The sequence below is a fragment of the Botryllus schlosseri genome, chromosome 5 (assembly GCF_051294905.1).
Source record: "Botryllus schlosseri isolate E-star chromosome 5, Bs_hap1, whole genome shotgun sequence".
NCBI lineage: Eukaryota > Metazoa > Chordata > Ascidiacea > Stolidobranchia > Styelidae > Botryllus > Botryllus schlosseri.
In genome coordinates, this window is record NC_137240.1 from 10,184,886 (window position 1) to 10,205,063 (window position 20,178).

The 20,178-nt window shown below is 41.2% G+C and overlaps 1 protein-coding gene and 1 long non-coding RNA gene across 2 annotated transcripts in view; one reads left to right on the forward strand and one right to left on the reverse strand.

The window, feature by feature from the left end:
• The window catches only part of LOC145439715 (uncharacterized), a 129,356-nt gene that overhangs the window by 99,576 nt on the left and 9,602 nt on the right, over positions 1–20,178 (forward strand). The gene's annotated exons all lie outside the window — the stretch shown is intronic.
• Positions 878–20,174, reverse strand: LOC145439683 (kinetochore protein NDC80 homolog). The gene is made up of 15 exons (XM_080317228.1): positions 20,030–20,174; positions 18,527–18,648; positions 17,760–17,929; positions 16,209–16,311; positions 16,074–16,136; positions 15,901–15,997; positions 15,054–15,148; positions 11,955–12,161; positions 10,906–11,049; positions 10,685–10,840; positions 9,176–9,265; positions 8,576–8,668; positions 7,036–7,166; positions 5,540–5,687; positions 878–1,131 (listed from the first exon to the last, which is right to left on the reverse strand). Exons 1-15 carry the CDS (start codon positions 20,172–20,174, stop codon positions 1,009–1,011), a joined length of 1,887 nt encoding a protein of 628 aa, XP_080173354.1. The 3' UTR covers positions 878–1,008.

Sequence of the window (20,178 nt, forward strand, 5' to 3'; positions counted from 1 at the left end):
GTGGCTGCCACCCCATAAATGTGTCATGGGGTGGCTGCGCAACCCCGCAACTCGGCGCCTATGCTTCCACGCACAAGCTTTTACGCGTTTCGTAACAATTCGTGTAGAACAGTGGTTCCCAACATTTTCGTCTTCATTCCCCACTTGAGATTTATTCCGAGCCTTCATTCCCAACTACCCAAAACTTTCGTCATTACGGAGCAGCCACTAGCTTGTTGGAGTACAGAAGACACACAACCACAACAGTACGCAAGACAATCGCCTAAAACTGCAACATAAAGATAAAACGTATGTCAATCGATACCGGTAACCCTTAAAATTTAGCGAAAGCGTTATTCACGTCATACTGGTCGTGCTGGATGCGTTTGTGACGCCATCATAGGCTATCCGGAGTTGAAGAGTTTTTGTGAACAACGCGCAATATAATTTTCGATACACACATCCCAGTTAACTGGTAACGGTAATTGCGCAGCTCGCACGTGTCTCCGTAGTAATGTAGGCTGTCCTGTGTATAGTGTTTAAAAAATGGGTCTATTCCCCACCAGAAACCATTGAATTCGCCACCAGTGAGGAATTCCCCACCGTTTGGAAACCACTGGTGTAGAATGATGTATTTAAGACCCCGTTTTGCACTTCACGCAACCGCATTTAAACTCTCCTAGCCTACGGCTCTTTGATCAAGGTGCAATTCGGACCTTCGACACCAAAAGCTAGCTACACTACAACACTAGTTTAATTGCAAAGCTTGCGCGTTTTTGAGCAGACATGCCCACACGAATGCAGGCCTAACAGTCGGTAGAATTCATCCTCCAAAAGCACTCAATCGCCTACCCAAGCCGGTTCTAAACTACTCAGCCTCAAACACACGAGTAGCAGCTGCAGCAGTAAATGAAAGAGCTCTGTTTGTAAGCAACGAATTGCGAAGGCTAGATGTCACCAAATCAGCAACGGTCAAGCAGGAAAATGGCAAAGGCAGAAGAACAGTAGATAACGCATGCAAAATAAGTATCATTTTCGAAGAGCCTCTTCGACGCTGTCTTCGAGCGCTTCCGCAATTCCTTTTAACTCAAGGAACCTCTTCTCTTGCTCCAGCCGCACCAGGCGTTTTTCTTCCATTTTTTCGTTGAATTGCTGATAACGAAAGAACACCGAAGTCATTGTCGGCGCCTGTGGTGTTGGTAACAGACATGGGGTAATCGCGATTAGTAATCGTAATCGATTACGACGATTACAGCATTTTGAAGTAATCGTAATCGCAATCGATTACATTCGAAAAAAATCCGAAGTAATCGTAATCGTAATCGACTACTTCCCATATCTAATCGATTTGTTTGTGAAAGAACGATTACTTTTTGTTTGTACAAGGACTATGACATAACTGAATATTCGTGAACAAGAATGAGATAATATACCACGTTAGCGTTAGCACAAACGTCTGTTTTCAAACGCCGCTGACTCATTATTACGTCAGAAGTATTAGCTCCGCTCGTCATTGCGTAACAAGTATGCACACATAGTAAACAGACATGCGATGGACATTGTAGTGTGATTGTAAGAACACCTCCCGTGGTGTATATCAGGTTATCAATACACTACAGAAGCCGCTACTTGGAGCAGCAGGATATTGATCACCACTCTGCCTATAGTTTCAAATAGTAACTTATGTATTAATGTTTGGTTGTGCTTAGTTAAACGCAGTTTACCATTGCTGCTTGGCGAGCAGGAGGCCTACGTACGCACGCGCACCTGACGAAGATTCGGAATTTTGTACTCGTCGAATAAGACATTGCAGTTTCCACAACGAAGCATAACAAATAAACAGCTGCTGATATATATCATAACCGAGCCGTGCTTAGCCGTTTCTCGTAACAGCAGCTCGCTGTATATGTATTAAGTTGAAGGCAGAAATTTTATGTTAACCATATCTTATTCTCATATAACTACTTGAAACACGCGACGGGCGTCAATCGTTATTTCACAGTTCGTTACTTAGCATTTGGACCTGCCGCCATAACCATCCGCTTATATAGCCTGACATGTTAGCGTGGGTTGTAGCTAGAATCAGCAATTCAGCCAAAACAGCAATTCCCCTGTCCAACCGTTCGTCAATTTTCAAAAGTGAATTTCGTCAATAATATTGGTAATTGCATTATATTACTATTCATTTATAACCTCTCTGAGCCCCGAGTGTCAGATTTACCCGTAAAGCTGGGGCACGTAATTCATATTCATAGCATCTAGTATGTTGTTATAATTACTGTATGTTGTTAATTCGCGACCTCCAGTCCGTTGTATAATCACAAGATATTGTACTCGCCCAAACGTAGCAGACTAAAAGAATATCTTTTGTGAGACGCACACACAAATTGTCATGGCTTTATTCTTATGTGGATGCGCCGGGTGACATTTGCATTGTGGGCCCAGATTGGAAGGACAGGAGTTATTAGTCCCGCCCACTCAGCGCGGCTATTGACGATGGACGAATACCCTAAGTTTCGGCCAAGGTATTTCTTTGGTATCACATCCCGTGGAGTTGCGTGTTGGCCGAAACTGCATATGTGTTTTGGTGTGTTGTGGGATCGTGGCGCGGTAATGACCGGCTACGAAATGCCTGTTCCCATAAAATATAGCCTATGTATGTTTTTTCTTGAGGGGAAGAGGTATGCATTTCAAACCCAGCTATCTACTGGAGCAGGGGTCACCAACTGTTTTGAAACAAAAAGCTACTTCTTGTGTAGTGTGTACTGATTATTGCGACGACCGACGGGTTACCTCGTACTCCCGTCGTTTATCCATGTTCAGTTGGATTTCTTCACTCTTAGAGTAAGACAATCAGAGCACTGGGCCGAGTTTCCGCCCCTTACCAAGAAAAAAAACGCTCACTCGCAGGGACTCACACCAGCTCCTCCAAGCTCAGTTGCGTTGCTGCAGTGCGCGCAGAAGCGCCGATCTCCGCGTCTAGACTCGGGAATATTAACTATATAGATTCCCGTTGAGCTGTCGCGTGGGCGAAGACAAGCAATGCCCCGAGCGACTGCGTTCGTAAGTTCCTTGGCGTCGGCCGACCCATGTTCAACTGCTGCTCATATGAAACGAGCTTCAACTATCAAATCTCTCATTTGGATATTTCCTACAGCACAGGGGTGGCCATACGAACGGGGGGGGGGGGGGGGGGGGGGGGGCGAGACTTACCGGGGCCCCTATAAGTATCTATCCGAAACTTATAGGGGGATTCGCCCCCTAGACCCCTCTTTCGCATCTGTTATTATTATCTATCTATCAAGGTTTGGCCAGGTGCTGGATTCAGCCATGTCTATTTTTTCATGTGTGCAAAGATACACGACATTAAAACTAAGTAATTCTACCGCATGCAGAGACGTGATGATTATCGGGATATGGTACTTTTCTAACAAATGCAGAGATTTGATGATGATTGACACATCTGTACGGAATCCTATTCTTGCCTTACATGGATTTCCATGTTTATTCGTTATTATCCTTGAAAAAAGCGCATAATCCAAATAGGGGAGCCCTTCGGCCAGCCCCCCTGGCGACCGCCCACCTCGCCCACCCCAAAAGCCACCAATACTACAGCGACCGCGGGCGACTCATTTGGTCCGCGTTGGTGACCCCTGTACTAGTGATATTTGAATCGCAAAGCTCGAAAAACATTTACAAGAATTAATTAAATTCTCAAAAATGCTCTATAATATATGTTGGTTTACGAAATACTTTTGAGTCCCCTTCGACCACGCTCCCCACTCTATTAAGGAATTTGGGGCGCGGCAGGTAAAGACCTGGCAATAATGCAAATCGTTGAATGCGATAAATCATCCACTATAAAGTTGGGCAATTGATATATTATGACGTAATAAGCAAATGACGCATGATGAAGAAAGTTGATATCTCATTAAGCCTTTTCATCGCAATCCTTGTATTGTCTTCCCATATATCATTTAAGATTATAGTCCTAAAAAAAAACAAATGTAATCGTGAGTAATCGTGATTACTTTTTCAATGTAATCGTAATCGTAATCGACTACTTCCTGATTTTGCTGTAATCGTAATCGTAATCGTAATCGCGTGATTCCGAAGTAATCGTAATCGCAATCGATTACATTCATAAAGTAATCACCCCATGTCTGGTTGGTAATCATTGTTTGCATCAGCGTTTCTTAAACTTTTTTGGACACCCCCTGTCGCCACCCTTGATGGCTGTGAAAAATTTCGCGCCCCCCCTTTTCGCCATATCAAAAAAAATATTAAATAGAGTAACAAGATTGTTCGCAACCCCAGCGCATAGTCTGATGGCATTTAAGGTTATAACTAGGGTTTTGACTATGACTAGGGTGACTAAGTTTTTGCAAGTTTTTTTGCAGCTTCCGGCAGCTTCCTAAATACTCGTAAGATATGCAGAATGCTGTTTTAAGCTGTCTGAAGGAGTCTTATAGTGCAACTTTTTGCAACTTTTTTGATTTCTCGTGAAAGGTTTTTCGATTTTGCAACTTTTTACTGGAAATATTTGGCAATTATGTCACTGTTTTTTGAGAATTTCGGTGAAATACATGGCCAAATTCGACTGACATACCGTAAATCAGCACTGAAGTAACGCTTTAGCAGGTATTTCGGGAGCTGAGCCGGAAAGTTGACCTTTTTCTTTTAGTCAACCAATGGAGAACGTGAACGGAAAACTGTATAAAGGGAGCGGAGCTCGGAAGTTGACTTTTTTTTAGTCATGCACCAACATGTGGTCTTTTAGTGCAGCTTTTATGAAAAAATAAACGCAACTTTTTACTGCAACTTTTTGGAAAAATAAATGCAACTTACCACGGATTAAACTGCAACAAAAACTTGACCTAGTTATGACTGTTGTGTTGAGAGACCTTTCAAATATGAAATTCGGACTATATACAGAGCAACAATTATATTATCAGCTGGAGGTAAATTGAGCAGAGTGAGAAAAAATTTTCAATCGAATAATTTGTCAAAAATAATCATGTTCAATGGTAGCATGCAGCATATACTTATTTTAGCGATTTTGGTCTCTAATACCTTCTATTTCCTCACTTGGGCTTGGATCAAGCGTACCTGACCATAAGCGGTATCAAAAACTAAAGGCGCAGCCCTGTTTCAAATCCTCACTTCTAAGATCCAAAAGGCATGTTAAACATGGCATATCGCATGAGCCTATCAGGAAATTGTAATAACAGTAGTAGTAGCATGGCATCTTATGAAATACACCGGAGCTACTTTCCATCTTGCTGTGGCGTTTGCTCCATTGAAAATGCACAGCTCCAAAGCCCTCGGTAAGACATCTACAATTCTACATATCGTTCAATATCGATTAACTGCCAAAACGTCCTTTGTGAAAGCATTTACGCCTTGGAAATAGCAACATCTACCAAGGAGAAATGCATGCCGTTACGTCTACCAAGAGCACCATAACTGAATACTTTGACCAAGTCTGCTGAAAATCAAGGAAACCGGACATATATTTTGACCAGTCGAAGCGGTAACTGAAAGCGACAAAAAAACTGACCAGAATTGCCCGTTCCGCCCTTTCCTTGAAACTTTTGGCGAGCTCAACGGTCTTCAATCTGTGCTCCTTGCATTTCTTGCGGAGTCGGTCGAACGAGTCGGCGCTTTCGTTCATTTCCCTGTCCAGGCGTATCTCGACCTCTTGCAATCTGAAGCGCAAATATTATTTCCGACACGGAATGCGGCAAGCCAACACCGCTATATGACGTAACTAGGGCAGGGCACCAGGGATGTAATGAATCGAGTCACGACTCGACTCCAGTCCAACTCGGGTCACGATTTTTTGTGACTCGACTTGACTCGAGTCATTTTCTCAAAATACAGAAATGACTCGACCTGAGTCAATTGTTTATTGACTCAACTTGGACTCGAGTCATTGTGCGTCATATGCCATATGACTCAAGACTCAGACGGCCATGACCGATATTTCATTGTCGTTTCGAAGAATACTAAAGTAACGACACTATTGGGATTTCGTCTATCGGTACTGGTGCTTGAAAATGCGACCAGAAACTGCTAAAAGTGAGGGAAATTAGTATATGATAAATGCGAACCATTCGATATCACCAAACAGAGTTATAAAAAGTGGGTTTAACAAGACTTTAACTGGAAACTGAGCAGTCAACACAATTACTTGGACTCGGAGTCAAAATACCATGACTCGTTGGTGAATTGAAAATGACTCGACTCATGTCACAACCACAAAAGTGAGATTCACTTGTGACTCGTAGCCTTGCGACTTGGTTACAACCCTGGCGGCTTTTCACCGGGGTTCTCAAACTTTGTGACTTCTCGGGCCGGTAAAACTTCAAAACATACGTTGACTACCGGTGAACCATAAGAATCAAAATTAACCTTAAATTTACTTGCTACAAATTATGCAACTGAAACGTACTATTGCAAACTTCATTCAATGCTGCCTTTCTGATTATAAATATTTATTCGTGGTTCGACTGAAGTTTCTGCCAAGCGAAGTCCTGTTAAAGGCCACTAACTTCATAGTGATTGTTCAGTATACTTTGAATTTTTAGTTTACTAGTTAATGAACAAGCGTCCAACTTCTTACAATTTAGAATTGAGATATAAAATTCTATAATATTTGTACAGTGGAGAACCACTGTTCTGCACCGCTTGAAGATAATTCGGTATTTTTTCAACCACAACTATTTCATTGCACTCTGTGGCAATGCTGTGGGTCAATCGCGACTCTGCAGAAACGTCATCTACACCGACATGCAGAGCTTTGTACAACAAGCCACGAATGCTACAATACAATTGTAGTTGATAATAATACAACACTTTGTATATTTCATCACTCAAATATATCTTCTCAAAACTCGAATCATTGGGAATAGCCCTACCGACAACGAACGTTGTGTGATGCAGGGTTGTAACCGAGTCCCAAGGCCCCAAGCAACAAGACAATTCCACTTCTATATTTTTGACTCGAGTCGGCCTCGAGTCATTATAACCCCAGCACGATCGCAGAATCCTTACCGTTTCTTCTCATTGTCCCGCATCTCTTTCGCGTCGTCCACAGACATGTTGTTGAGAAGCTGCTGCCTCTTTATCGTCTCGCGCAATTCCTCCAATTCGGCTGCTTCCTTCGCGGCTCTCTTTTGCAGCTCCTGCGAGTTGAAAATTTCAAAAAAATCAAGTTTTAAACGCGGTAAGGGTGAGGTTGCAACCAATGATATATAGCACAGTTGAAGAAATGGCGCTTCCTTACGAAATTTAGTCCGCTGTATATTAGGGCTTTTCAAAAATAACTTTTTTTCCCGGATACCAACCATTCACTGATAAAATTGTCAGGTTACCCTAAAAAACGCTGCACACCAAATTTGGTTAAATTCTGACAAGTATAGGACCCCGCGGATCCAATTAAAATTTCAATTTATTAGGGAAAATTTTTAAAAAAATTTCACATTTTTTTTGCCAACCAAATCAAATTATTGAGCCGTCTTCAAATTTGACTCAATTCCGACCAGTAGAAGCGGTGTTACATGAGTTTTTCGATGATAATTCACGGATTATCCACCGATCAAGGATAATACGAGGATTATCATCGAGAAACTCACATATCTCCGCTTCTACTGGTCGGAAATGAGTCAAATTTGTTTTGCATCGTCTTTGAAGACAGCGCTACAAATTTGATGGGGTTGGCAAAAAAATTTGAAACTTTTTTTAATTTTCCCTGATGAATCAAAATTTTTAATTGGATCTGCGGAGTCCTATACTTGTCAGAATTAAACCAACATTGGTGTGCAGCGTTTTTTAGGGTAACCTGACAGTTTAATCAGTGAATGGCTGGAATTCAGGAAAAGTTATTTTTGAACGGCCCTACTGTATATATGACCACCTCACTAAATCGAGTCCGCAAAGATACTCCCCAGTCAAGAGAGCCTGGCAATCGCAGTGTTAAATCCGTCACGTAAGATTATCAAGTAGAAAGGCTTCTCGTCTATTCCATATATTCCTGGTCCAACAATCTTGACGGGGGGTCAAGCATTAACAGCATGCAACAACGTGACTAATAACAATTGGACCACCCGAATATGCACCATCATTTATAGCTTGCCCAACATTTTCCAAAAAACAACCTCTATCAACTCGATCTGATCACATGGACTGAGAAAGCATAAATATTTGATAGTAATACGCGAAACTACTAATATTAAAGACGAAATTCATTCGTGATGCGTATAAAGTAGACATGAAAAAGTTGATTAGTTCGACTTCATCGGAAATGGACTGTTAACGTGGGGATTTGGTGTACAGTTGGTTCATTGCGACTATGTACTGGAATGCGGTTAAGGGCTGCATAAGTAATCAAAATATGGCCGTGAACAGAAAAAAGGTTGGCCACCCCTGACTTAGAATGATTCATAACAGGTTCATTCAAGCAGATAACACACAGTATATGGCCCAATTTGTCTCCAGTCATTTTCTATATTCGAGAAAATGACTCGAGCCAAGCCGAGACCCTGGAAAATTGCGACTTGAGTCATTACAACCCAGGTTTCAACTAAATACTGACTTCGTGCTTTTTCTCGTCTTCTCTCTGAACGTCATCCAGTTGCTTCTGTACGTTCTCCAAGTCCCTCTGCCCGTCGGCGATCTCTTCCTCGAGCTGTAATGCGAAAGTCATGTACAACAAACAGTCACGACGTATATTCCTTATCAAATAAACTACGAAAATTCTACTGCAAGACGAGATGGACTGGAGTTTGTTAAGTGCTCAAACTCAGACTCCATCTACTTCAAAATTGAACCAAATGTCCTCGAAGTTTACTAAAAATTGCCATCAACAGTTCAACAGAAGTTGAACTTTCACAGAATTCAAAACCATATTGAAATGAAGCCAGACGCAGCGGATTTGCGTATTCTGATAAAAGTTGACTCCAGGGCAAAAAGATGAAAAAAGGAACGGCCTCTCCCGACAAACTCCCACAAAATCAGTCATCTTGAATGTAATGTAATGTCATATGTATTGCTCGACACAGTCCAGCTCATTCACGAATATTTCAAGGCCCGACATGATCGCAGACACTCCGAGGGACTCGCATATCAAATCATCTTGATACTTATGGCGGTGATCAAGTTTTCGAATTCAAACCTATTTGCCACACATTTTAACCTGTTTCAGAGTAGCTATGTTCTGCATCTTCTCCCTTTCGACCTCCCCATACTCCTTGAGCAGGGCGCTTTTCATTTCCATCGTCTTCGGCTGGAAAATACGGTCCGCACATGAGAAAATAAGCAACTAGACCCAATCGGACTGTGGAAAAGTGCACCTCTTACAATGTCCATCTTACGGTGCAACATGGCTAGTACAGAAAATGGGATAGAAATGAAATATATCAGGGGTGTCAAACTCAATTAGCTCGCAGGCCGGACCAGTCGCCATCAATGGAGCTGGCAAAATGTCGATGGTTGGTCGGTTGAAAACAGTTATAAAAATTGCTAAAACAGTGACTTTATCGATGAAATTCTTTGGCATGTTGCTTTCATTTCTTTGTTTTAGTCGTACTCTGGTAATATAGTTCCGTGAATTCTTTGAGGAATACACGAGATTTAACTGTAAATGCTTACGTTGATATTGGGTTCATTATTATATCATTATGTTCTCCATGTAGCCTGCATATATACTGGTTTCTAACTGGCGTTTTCATATATCTGTGAATAACTACGTTTTGGTCCATTTTTCCATCAAACCCTGAGTTCAGTATACATTTTTTTCCTTCCCGAAATTCGGTGTCAATGGCAACACTGCCGGATGGTTATAATGTGGCATATGAGCACAATCAACATTTTGTCTTCGGGGAATATTTATTGAAAGTATTTCGCACTAAAAATCTAAACATTTGTCATGAAATCTGCCAGATAATAAAGCTATTTCTCAGAATCGTTACGCGGGCCGTATGTTTGACACTACTGAAATGAATCATTCAAATGTATCATGAGGTTCTGGATTCCTAAGCGGCACTTTGGGATTGAAATGGTCGTAAATGAGGTCAGGGATCGATCATTGATACATCGGAATCCACATTGAAATGGATGGTTAAACTATAATTTAACCTACGACCAGAGGTTCTCTGAGTAGTCAGTAGTGGGAACACAAAAATAAGTAAAAGTAATGCTGTAATTTCCGCATACTTTCAAGCACAAGTAGCAATTTCCAAGACATGTCAAGCCTACAGGGTTGTAGTCAAGTCACAAAGTTACGAGTCGCAATACGATCTCACTTTCATAGTTTTGACTCGAGTCAAGTTGTGCCATTTTTAATTCACCGCCGAGTGGAGTCTGAGTCTAAGTCCCTGTTCAGAGTTCAGTTTCGAGTTCAAGTCACGTGCAACTGACTTTTTTTCAGCTCCAGGGAGATATTGAATGCCTGACATTGATCACATAAGCGTTTTTCTCATTTTGAGCATGTTTATTCAAACATTACGTCCACAAAATGCTATCAAAATATATGTGTTGAATCGAGTCACGTGATTTAGTCGGCTCTTCACAATCACTCGAGTCCAACTTGAGTCAATACATAAAGTGATTAAGTCTAGTCATTTTCCATTTTAAAGAAAATGACTCAAGTCAAGTCGAGTCACCAGAGCATTGCGACTTGAGTCATTCAAACCCTGGTACATACCCGTATGAAAGTCAACAATTTTGTGACATTCTTCTCAACGTCCTTCCGGTCGGCGGTCAAACTGAAATTATCATCACCAGCGTCTTGCGAGCCAGGGACGGGCGCGATTTCCAGCGTCTGACAGAGCTCCGTGTACTCAGCCACTTGCCCATTGATCTGCCAAAAGATAAATCGAAAAGATTGCGGATCGCAAACCAAGTGTTACTGCGTAGGCGGCGTACTTTATCGATCATCTTGGTTTGCTGGATTTGCTTCTCGTAGAATTTCTCCTGCGCTTGATTTGTGCGGTCGTCGCAAACACGAAGCTTGGTCTCGATCTCGCCGATCGCGATCTCCATGCTGTTCAAGTCCACAACGCTCAGCGGCTAATAGAACAGCATGAGAGGGTAAAAAAAGGCATCGTCGACGCCCATACAGATCAGGGACTTCTGGATCAAATTTTAACCCCCACAGTCCCGAAGGCAAGTTTTTGCAACTTTTACAACTTTTTTTATAGCTTCCTAAATACTCGCAAGTTATGTAGAATGCTGTTTCAAGCTGTTTAAAGGAATCTTATAGTGTAACTTTTTGCAACTTTTGTCCATTTTTTTTCATGCAACTTTTTCGATTTTACATGAAAGTTTTTTCGATTTTTCATGCAATCAACTTTTTACTAGAAATATTTGGCAGTATCTGTAAATAGATCGCTTCATTATGTCACTATTTTTCGAGAATTTTGGTGAAATACATGGCAAAATTCGACTGAAATACCGTAAATCAGCACTGAAGTAACGCTCTAACGGGTATTTCGCGAGCTGAGCCGGAAAGTTGACCTTTTTTTAGTCAACCAATGGAGAATCGGGATGGAAAACGGTATCTTGAAAGTGGAACTGGGAAGTTGACCTTATTTTTTAGTCAACCGACCAAAATGTGGTCTTTTAGTGCAACTTTTGCGAAAAAATCAATGCAACTTTCTACGGATTTAACTGCAACAAAAACTTGCCCTTACCCATCGACTGAAAATTTCGTTCATGATTCATGGAATGGGATACGCTATTCGTCTGTCCCTTAGAGTTTTGAGGTACTATACCAATACCGAGAAAACCATTACCAAGAATGCCTTTACCGAGAATGGACAATTGGACATTACCGAGAATGGACACTACAGAGAATGACTACACGAAAGACACAAAGATGTCCGCTGGATAAGCTTTCAAATCTCCATCTCTACCGTTTACTACTCACGACTTGATCACGTAAAGTGTTAAAAAGCTCTAAAAATTCAGAGTACCTGGCTGGAGACCGTGACCTCTATTTCCCGCTGTTCCTGTTTCAGTTTGGACACGTTCTCTCGGACCTCGGCAATCTGCTGCTGACACGCGTCGCTCTTCTCTTTGAGAGAAGCGAAGTACTTTTCCAGCTGTTCGAAATACTCGTCCAAGCTGCTCTTGACGCTCTCGATGCGGGACTTCTCCTCTTCCAGTTTCATGACGGCTTCCTGCGACAGGTCCGGCGATAAGTGACCAATAAAGCAAGGGTAGATGGTAGCAGATCGGGCCAACCATCAAATCGATTATTATTAACATTGCGATATTATTAATTGATCAAAAGTGAGATCGGTATGGATTGCTGGACAAAATGGAATCGGCAGATTTACTGAATATGAGCGTGAATGGGGCATTTCCACTTCATTTTGAACACTAGAGGCGATAAAAAGATAACTTGACCCAAAACTGTCTTGTTGCTATATGCTTTACTATGGGACTGGACCAAACATGGACCTAATTTCGTCTCTTGAAGTACAACGAGGATGGTGAAAGTATCCATATCAATATAAATCATACATATCAAATAGCTGTTAGAGACGAAAATGATGCTATTTCTTCGCGTCTTGTCTCGTGATGTACATAAGACACTCTGGCAGCTTACATTGATGTTAATTTTTGAGAGTCGTAGCTGTTATATTCCTCATTGTGTAAGGATGACGGTCATTTGATCTCAAAAGAAGCATCAATTAGAAACAGAAAGTTATCGGGAAGATGGTTCCGTTTACAAAGAAGAGGTATGGATGCCTGGTCCTGGAAAAGTTGTCTGCAGTCTGCAGAATATCATTTCACCAGTATGGATTATCCTGCTTCCCCTGCAGTAAATCAGTGCCCCCATGAGTGCTCTTCGTTTTGGAATATCGTGTAATGTGCAGTTGCTGCTGCGAGGTCCTACAACTTATAAAAATAATGCGTTTGAATTACAATGAAGCTGATGAAACTTCAATATTGAAAGCATGGTGTCATTTTTGTACTGCAAACTGAGAAACTTGGAAACTATGCTTACCTGTAAGACAGTGAAGCAAATGATCACATATATCATCGACAAAACAGGAGACCCGGTGAAAGAGCGCACTCACAAGAATGGAAAGAGCAAAAAAGAGCTGCAGAAAAGAGACTAACATCGAAAAAAGGACCTATGTGACATCGGGCACTAGGCCGAGGTGGCATCCTCCTATCAGTTCATTGCATAGCATTGTACATTGTGCGTGTCTTGTTTAGATGTAAGTAGCCTATAATCTGACGATTATTGATTATTGTCGGTTTGGTCAGTATACCCGGACTCTTATTATATGTGTCTGATACATGCTACCTTACACATTGTGTTGGTAGCGCAACGAACTTTCCTAAAACCTTTAAGATTTTCAAGTACAAACTAGATGATCAAAAATGACCAATGCTTGCGAGCTCATTTTTGTCGTTTACAATCTGCAAGTTTCACATTAGCATTCTTGTTGATTATTCTTGGATATGGTGATGCTATTTCTATCAGTTATGTTTCTACTGTAGTATTTTGCTTCATGTGTTAGAGCAACCCTATACATGGGTTTCTCAAATAGCGGGTTAACATTTATTCAAGTTATGAATTATTATGTAACCGTGTAATAATATGACCTTGAATAATACGTTGCTTCGAATTTTTAGTATAAAGTTTAAGTGCGTATCATACAATTTATTTCCTGTGTCGGGCTAAAAAATATTCGAGAACCTCTGCTTTATAGACTATAACCGTTCCATTTTATTCAACAAGATAACTGCAACAATACAACTGGTACATCGTTTAATGGTCAATGATCAGAGATGATGAGATCTAGTTGGTATTAATTAGTATTATAGCTGCAAGCTGCAACAATACAACTAGTACATCCTTCAATTGTCAATCATCAGAGAGAATGATATATAATTGGTGTTGTTAGTATTTTATCATTTGAGAACACCAACAGATAGTGATGAGATTAAAGGATAGAAAGATATTGAAATGACATGAAGTCTTTCAATCAGACAGCTATTTGGCCAATGGCATAATACATCTAGAAAGGGTTTGTGTTGAATCCAGTCCATCTGGCGTAGTTTTGGGTTCTGAATATAAACCAGTACAGTTGGTGATAACTGAGAAGGATAGAATAATGATTTTAGCACTTCCATCACGAGGACAAGACGACACGAAACAACATTATTTTCGTCGCTAACAGCTATTTGATATCCACGTGGATGATTTATATTGACATGGATACTTTCACCATCCTCATTGCACTTCAAGAGACGAAATTAGGTCCATGTTTAGTCCAGTCCCATAGTAAAGCATATAGCAACAAAACAGTATTGGGCCGAGTAATCTTTATCGCCCCTAGTGTTCAAAATGAAGTGGAAATGCCCCATTGTGATACACGACCATGGTTTCCTGCAATGGTGTGGACACATGCAAATCGAACGGCTCCCAACGTTTGAGTTATGTCACTCTCTCTATTTGATTGACTTACTGAGAGCAAAATTTGATAAAACGGGTATCAATCGAGAGCTAATATTGTCGTCTAGAACAGTGGTTCCCAACGTGGGCGATATCGCCCCCCAGGGGGCGATTTGGCGATCTAGGGGGGCGAAAATGACGAAGGGGGCGACAGGGGGGCGAAAATGGACAAAGGGGGCGAAGGGGGGCGAAAATAGCGAAGGGGGCGATAGGGGGGCGATGACGCGTAAAACGGCTGACCTTTTTTTTTTTTTTTTTTTTAGTCATCCACCTAGCAATGCGGAGCGAAAAAACGTTATTTTCAGCTCTGAGCGGAGAAAGATGACCTTTTTTTTTTTTTTTCTAGTTCCCGCCGGTGATTACAGTCTGTATGCCCAATTATCGGTGCACAAAATTTGGGGGGCGATGATCGGTGTTGACCTTGAAAAGGGGGCGATGGGTCGAAAAAGGTTGGGAACCACTGGTCTAGAATAAAGATGCCACAGGGCAAGAGCTTTACCAAGCCCAACACGCGACGAAATCCTTCCGTCCAATCAAAACGTCGACTTATATTCCGTATTCACTAGAGAAATTTGTTGCGTCCGCAACACAACTTTACCTTTTCCGCTTCCAAAGCCGCGATTTCGGCGTCAAGTTCGAGCTCATCAGCCTCCAACTTTGCATTGTCATTGCTGTCATCCTCCCCCAACTCCGCTGCAATCAAGACGCCGAGTAAGCTCAAGTTACGAATTCGATATGAGAATCAAGCAAATCTCATCGCCATAAAAGCCATAAATCTCAATTATAAGTAGAAGCGGAGAGTCCTAACAAAAACCTGAATTACTCCAAGTAGAAGAGGGAACCGAGACGCCAGAAAAGTGCTAAAGCAGTTTCAAAACGTAGGTTTGGTTGAAGAACCACATCCTCTTCTTGGTAGTCAATTGGAAGTGGCTACGTTTTCAATTATATTCGCGAAGACACTTCATGGTTGTAATTTGCGTTGCAATTTTACGTTGACTCGACTTGCACTCGAGAGTCATTGTACATGACTCGACCAAGTCATGTGACTTGACACATTCTATATCACTTACTCAATTCTCGTACATCAAGACCGATAATTGAAAAATAGGCCCAAAAACTGTCTTTTATCTGTTTGAATAAACATGTTTAGAGTGATAAAAATTAGTATATGAATCCGAGGCGTTCAATATCAGCCGACAGTTTCACAGAAGTGACTTGAACCTGACTTGAAGTCGATACTGAACAGTCAACACTATGACTTGGACTCAGACTCGAGTCTTAACACCAGGGTTGCAATGACTCGAGTCGTTTACTCAAAATATGGAAGATTGACTTGCGACTCGGAACCTTGTGACTTGGTTGCAACCGTGAGACACATATCATGTCGGTGGTAAAACCAATAAAAAATAAACTTCAGCGGAGTTACACATAGAGAAACCACTTACTTAATTTCTTGTCGAGTTCATCGTTAATCTCCACGTACGGCTCGTCTTGACCGTGCATGAAAGCAGCATACGTGGCCCGCAAGTAATCGTAAAGCACCTGGAAAAAGAGAACCAAGCAATCAGGCGTGGTCACGTTGAAGTTAACCACAGCGAAAACCAGTGTCGTAACTCACGGGCGACTTTTTATCCTCCCCGAACAACGCTTCCTCGTGAATCTCATCAAATCTTTTGTAGTACTGCGAAAACCAGGAAAATACCACTGACCAAACACGGTAATGATAGTCAGCAAGGGTACGAATAGTTCATACCGTCACCCAATCCAAAAGCCAGTCGAGCGCCGCGAGAGCGTTTGGCCACGCGCTCATCGCCCCAATATTATTCAAAGTGCCTTTCGATATGCTGATGGGGTAACTGCAGAATTGAGAAGGTAACGATCATCACACACAGCCTGCCGATACGTAGCAAAACAATTCTCATTCTTTCCACAACACAAACGAATACAGCTGGTGAGTAATAGTTTAGAAATTGTGCCTCTCTGTAGCGTTTAACTCACCGATAGATGAATTGGTGGTAAGTAACGGTGTACTTTTACTTTTTCAGGGTCGTCAAGTACGGTTGGCCTGCTCACACCACTTACTAAAGTGATTAGGAATTTGGAATACTACTTCTTGCTTGCGTTTTCCAGCTTTATTTGGCATAACTGGTCCTGGTATGGTTGCTTTTTTACTTGGAGATTGCTACTTCTACTTGTAATCAAGTGGAAATTTACGACATCTACTACTACTTCTACTACTTGAGTACAAATGGTGACTATTTTGACTAGTCTACCTCCAGATCAGTGGTTCTCAACCAGGCGACCGTGTAGCAATTTTAGGGGGTCCGCGGAACCTCCAAATTTGCAAAAAGTGTGATAATCTAATTTGTATTCTTTTTCAAATTAGAGAAATCAACAAGCAGTTTTGCTTCGTAACTGCTAAAACTTCAGGACTCGCGTGAATAGCAAGACCGTCTGAGATGAAATATTCTACTGTGCAAACTTATTTTATTCGCGAAATTGCCATTAGCCTACTGATACAAACATATTGCTGTTTAGAGATGTTTTCTTGGGTTTTGGAATAAATTCGTTTGCAAAAAATCCATTGACTCTTGTGATATACATAACTGCTAATCCAGAATAACTTCAAGATGAGCTAATAGATAGAAATGAATAGGTTGGATAATGGATTGGACGTTATTTTGGTGCCATATATGTTGCGATTAGACCCAAAAGTGTCGTCGGAAGAGTCACGCGTTATTATTACATTCGCTACCACCTATCTTTGTGGAAATCAATGATTTTTGGCACTCGTTCATGTCAAATCGATGGCGCAGATTTTCAAGACACTGCAGTGTCTTTCATAAAAATGCATCCACAGAATTCGCTCTGAAATAATAAAGGTCTTCCCAATATCTATGTAGATAGTATGATGTTATTTTCAGGAAAGGTCATTTGTTGCTGCATATCACTAGCCTGCAATTAATATAAGCACTTTAAGACAGATTGCACAATAATAGCGCTAAATTAGAATTGAAATTGGGGAGGGGGGGTCTGTAAGGTCCGTGAAGGTCCAAAGGATGTTCGCGGAGACAAAAAGGTTGAGAACCACTGCTCTAGATATAAGCAATTTCTACTTTCGAAACTGACTTTAACTATCAGCATCAACAATTACAAAGCTACAGACTTTCCAAAGTTACGACTAGGTTTTACGGCTACCTCTCAAACCTCCAATTTTATGCTTCTACTTTAAGTGGTTAAATAGTAATGGGAAAGCACTGCACACACTTGGGTTGAATTTATCAGCACCTTATTATCAGCCTACCCGAGATCTGATAATATCCTGGCAGTCTCTTCCTCCGGCTTCCCAATCATTTTGTAGTTCGGCGAGACCAAACAATAAACAAATTCAACAATACGAAAGTATTCCTTGGTGGTCGGCGGATTCATCATCTTCAAGTTCAGAGTGCGTGGATATCCGAAGTCTGCCAGTTTCTGCAAACGGAAAAGTTGATCGTGGAGGGCCTCGGACCGCAAAAACACTACTATCTTGCACTAAAACAAAACAACGGAAAGGGGCAATATAATTTTTGATAACAATCACCATTCAAAGTCACGAATAGTTTCAAGAATGGAATCCATATCCTTGCTTTTTTTTGACCGGCCAGAGAATTTCAAATTTTTTGACTTTTGACGAGCGAGATAGTGTAATGGTGATGCGTCCGGCTTCTCGATCGGTAGGTCGTGGTTCGATCCCCGGCCGGGTCAGACTGAACGACTCGAAAACTGGTATCCGCGGCTATCCTGCTAGGCGCTCAGCAATCACGGATAGCATGGAGAAAAAACCTGGGGTGCAGACTAGATGACCTTACTACAAAGGTCGTATCGCATCTCCATCGTCAAAGCATGTCGATAGTGCAGGCGAAAAAGAATACCATATCTCTCTCTCTCTCTTAAATCAGTGGTTCTCAACTTTCGGCAAATTTTAAACACAAATTTCGCGAACCAGAGAACACCCCTCATTCGATTTTTTTCCATTCAAAAGCAACTCGATGGTCGCAAATCACATTGGAGTCTTGAGGCTAATCAAACCTGTATAATCTCGCTGATGCATTGTCGCATATGACCTTTATCTGTGACCGGCCGGGGATCTTTGACAAAGTGATGGTCCGAGGATGAAAAATAGGATCGTTTCGTGACACTTTTTGTTGTGGCTGAAATAAATTAGTGCCTGGTAATTATACTTATAGAATGATCGATAGATGCAGCAACATACTAGCACAACATTTTTAGTTATTACAGAGATGATAATTGTGATTAAACCGCATGAAACATAGCCTAGTGCCATAGTCATCAGAAATTAAATGCCGAGTATCCAACAGATGATATAGCCTTTACCTTATCAATACGCAATCACACTATCATCATTAATCAGGAATTTCATTCAGAAAATGTACGCAATTATATCCATTTACTATCGCTCATCTACTAACAAAACTTTCCAATACTAACATTGAAGCAAAATCGATTGCAGGCATTGGAAATGCAAAGCACTGATTCTGTTCGAATCAGGCCATTCAAACCAAACCACAGGTCTCCCAGATATCAAATCATATGATTTGAATCAAACTAACGAGAATCGTGAGTGACTAAGCATGCTTTGCACGTTATTCTAGTGCCAAATGGTGATGATTGAGAGCTCGCAATAGCCATGCTAACTGATTTGTGAGAGCAGCTCACCAATTCAAAGATTCCGTAAAACTTGAAAGAAATACAATACAATCATGTGTGCCCATGACAGACTCATTCAAGATGCCATAATTTTGTAGTACGCCACTGTTGATATTTTTATTTCAGATTAATTTATTCAAAAAGAAATGAATCAGTTCAGGCATGGATATTCGAGTGAGATGGTAAATTAACAGTAAATTTGGCCACTTGAGAGAGAGAGAGAGAAATATTTATTGATTCGTCCAACCGAAACGAAAATAACATTGACGCATGAAATTATAACAAGATACTTAACGGTGTAGGACAGGGTGTAATCGCTATGACTCTGGGTAGGGTCAACTAGTTTGATTACACCCTGCATTAACAATTACAGATATTCTTCACAAATTTGGTTACAGTTGGTTGGGATTATCTAATTCAGTATAGCATAACATAAATAATAACAATAACATGAAAAATGGGTGAGACAAGTGGTGTTCGTAATAGGAGATAAGGTGTCTGAATAAATCCTTTTTGAATAAGTGATAACGAAGGTCTCTTATAGATGTAGGTGTAGTGTTCCGAATATCAGGACCGGCATTGATTTCTTTGTGAGGTTACTGGTGGGAGGGCGTATATGGATGTTGCCCTTGGAAGAATGTCTGGTATTGTGGGAGTGTACACTTCGAGCAAGCACGAATAAATGATTGAAGACGGGAGGCAAGTCATTCGAAAAATATTGATGTATTAATTTTGCAACTTCAAATACAAATATATCAACAAATTTCAAGATTCTGAGTTTGCGGTAGAACTGGGACAGTCTGGTTCGAAGGGGCAGGCCGGGCAAGTACAGTTGATCTATTAGAAACGACAATTAGAACTTACAGGGCAGTCTCTTTTTGGAGGAATGCATCAACGGCGTAGTCCTCGGTATTTTCGAAGCGCTAGTTCCGATTGACGTCGACTCTCTTCCATAGGAGATGGAGGAACGCGACTCGCGTCCATACGAACGTTTTCTATTGGACGCCATTGAC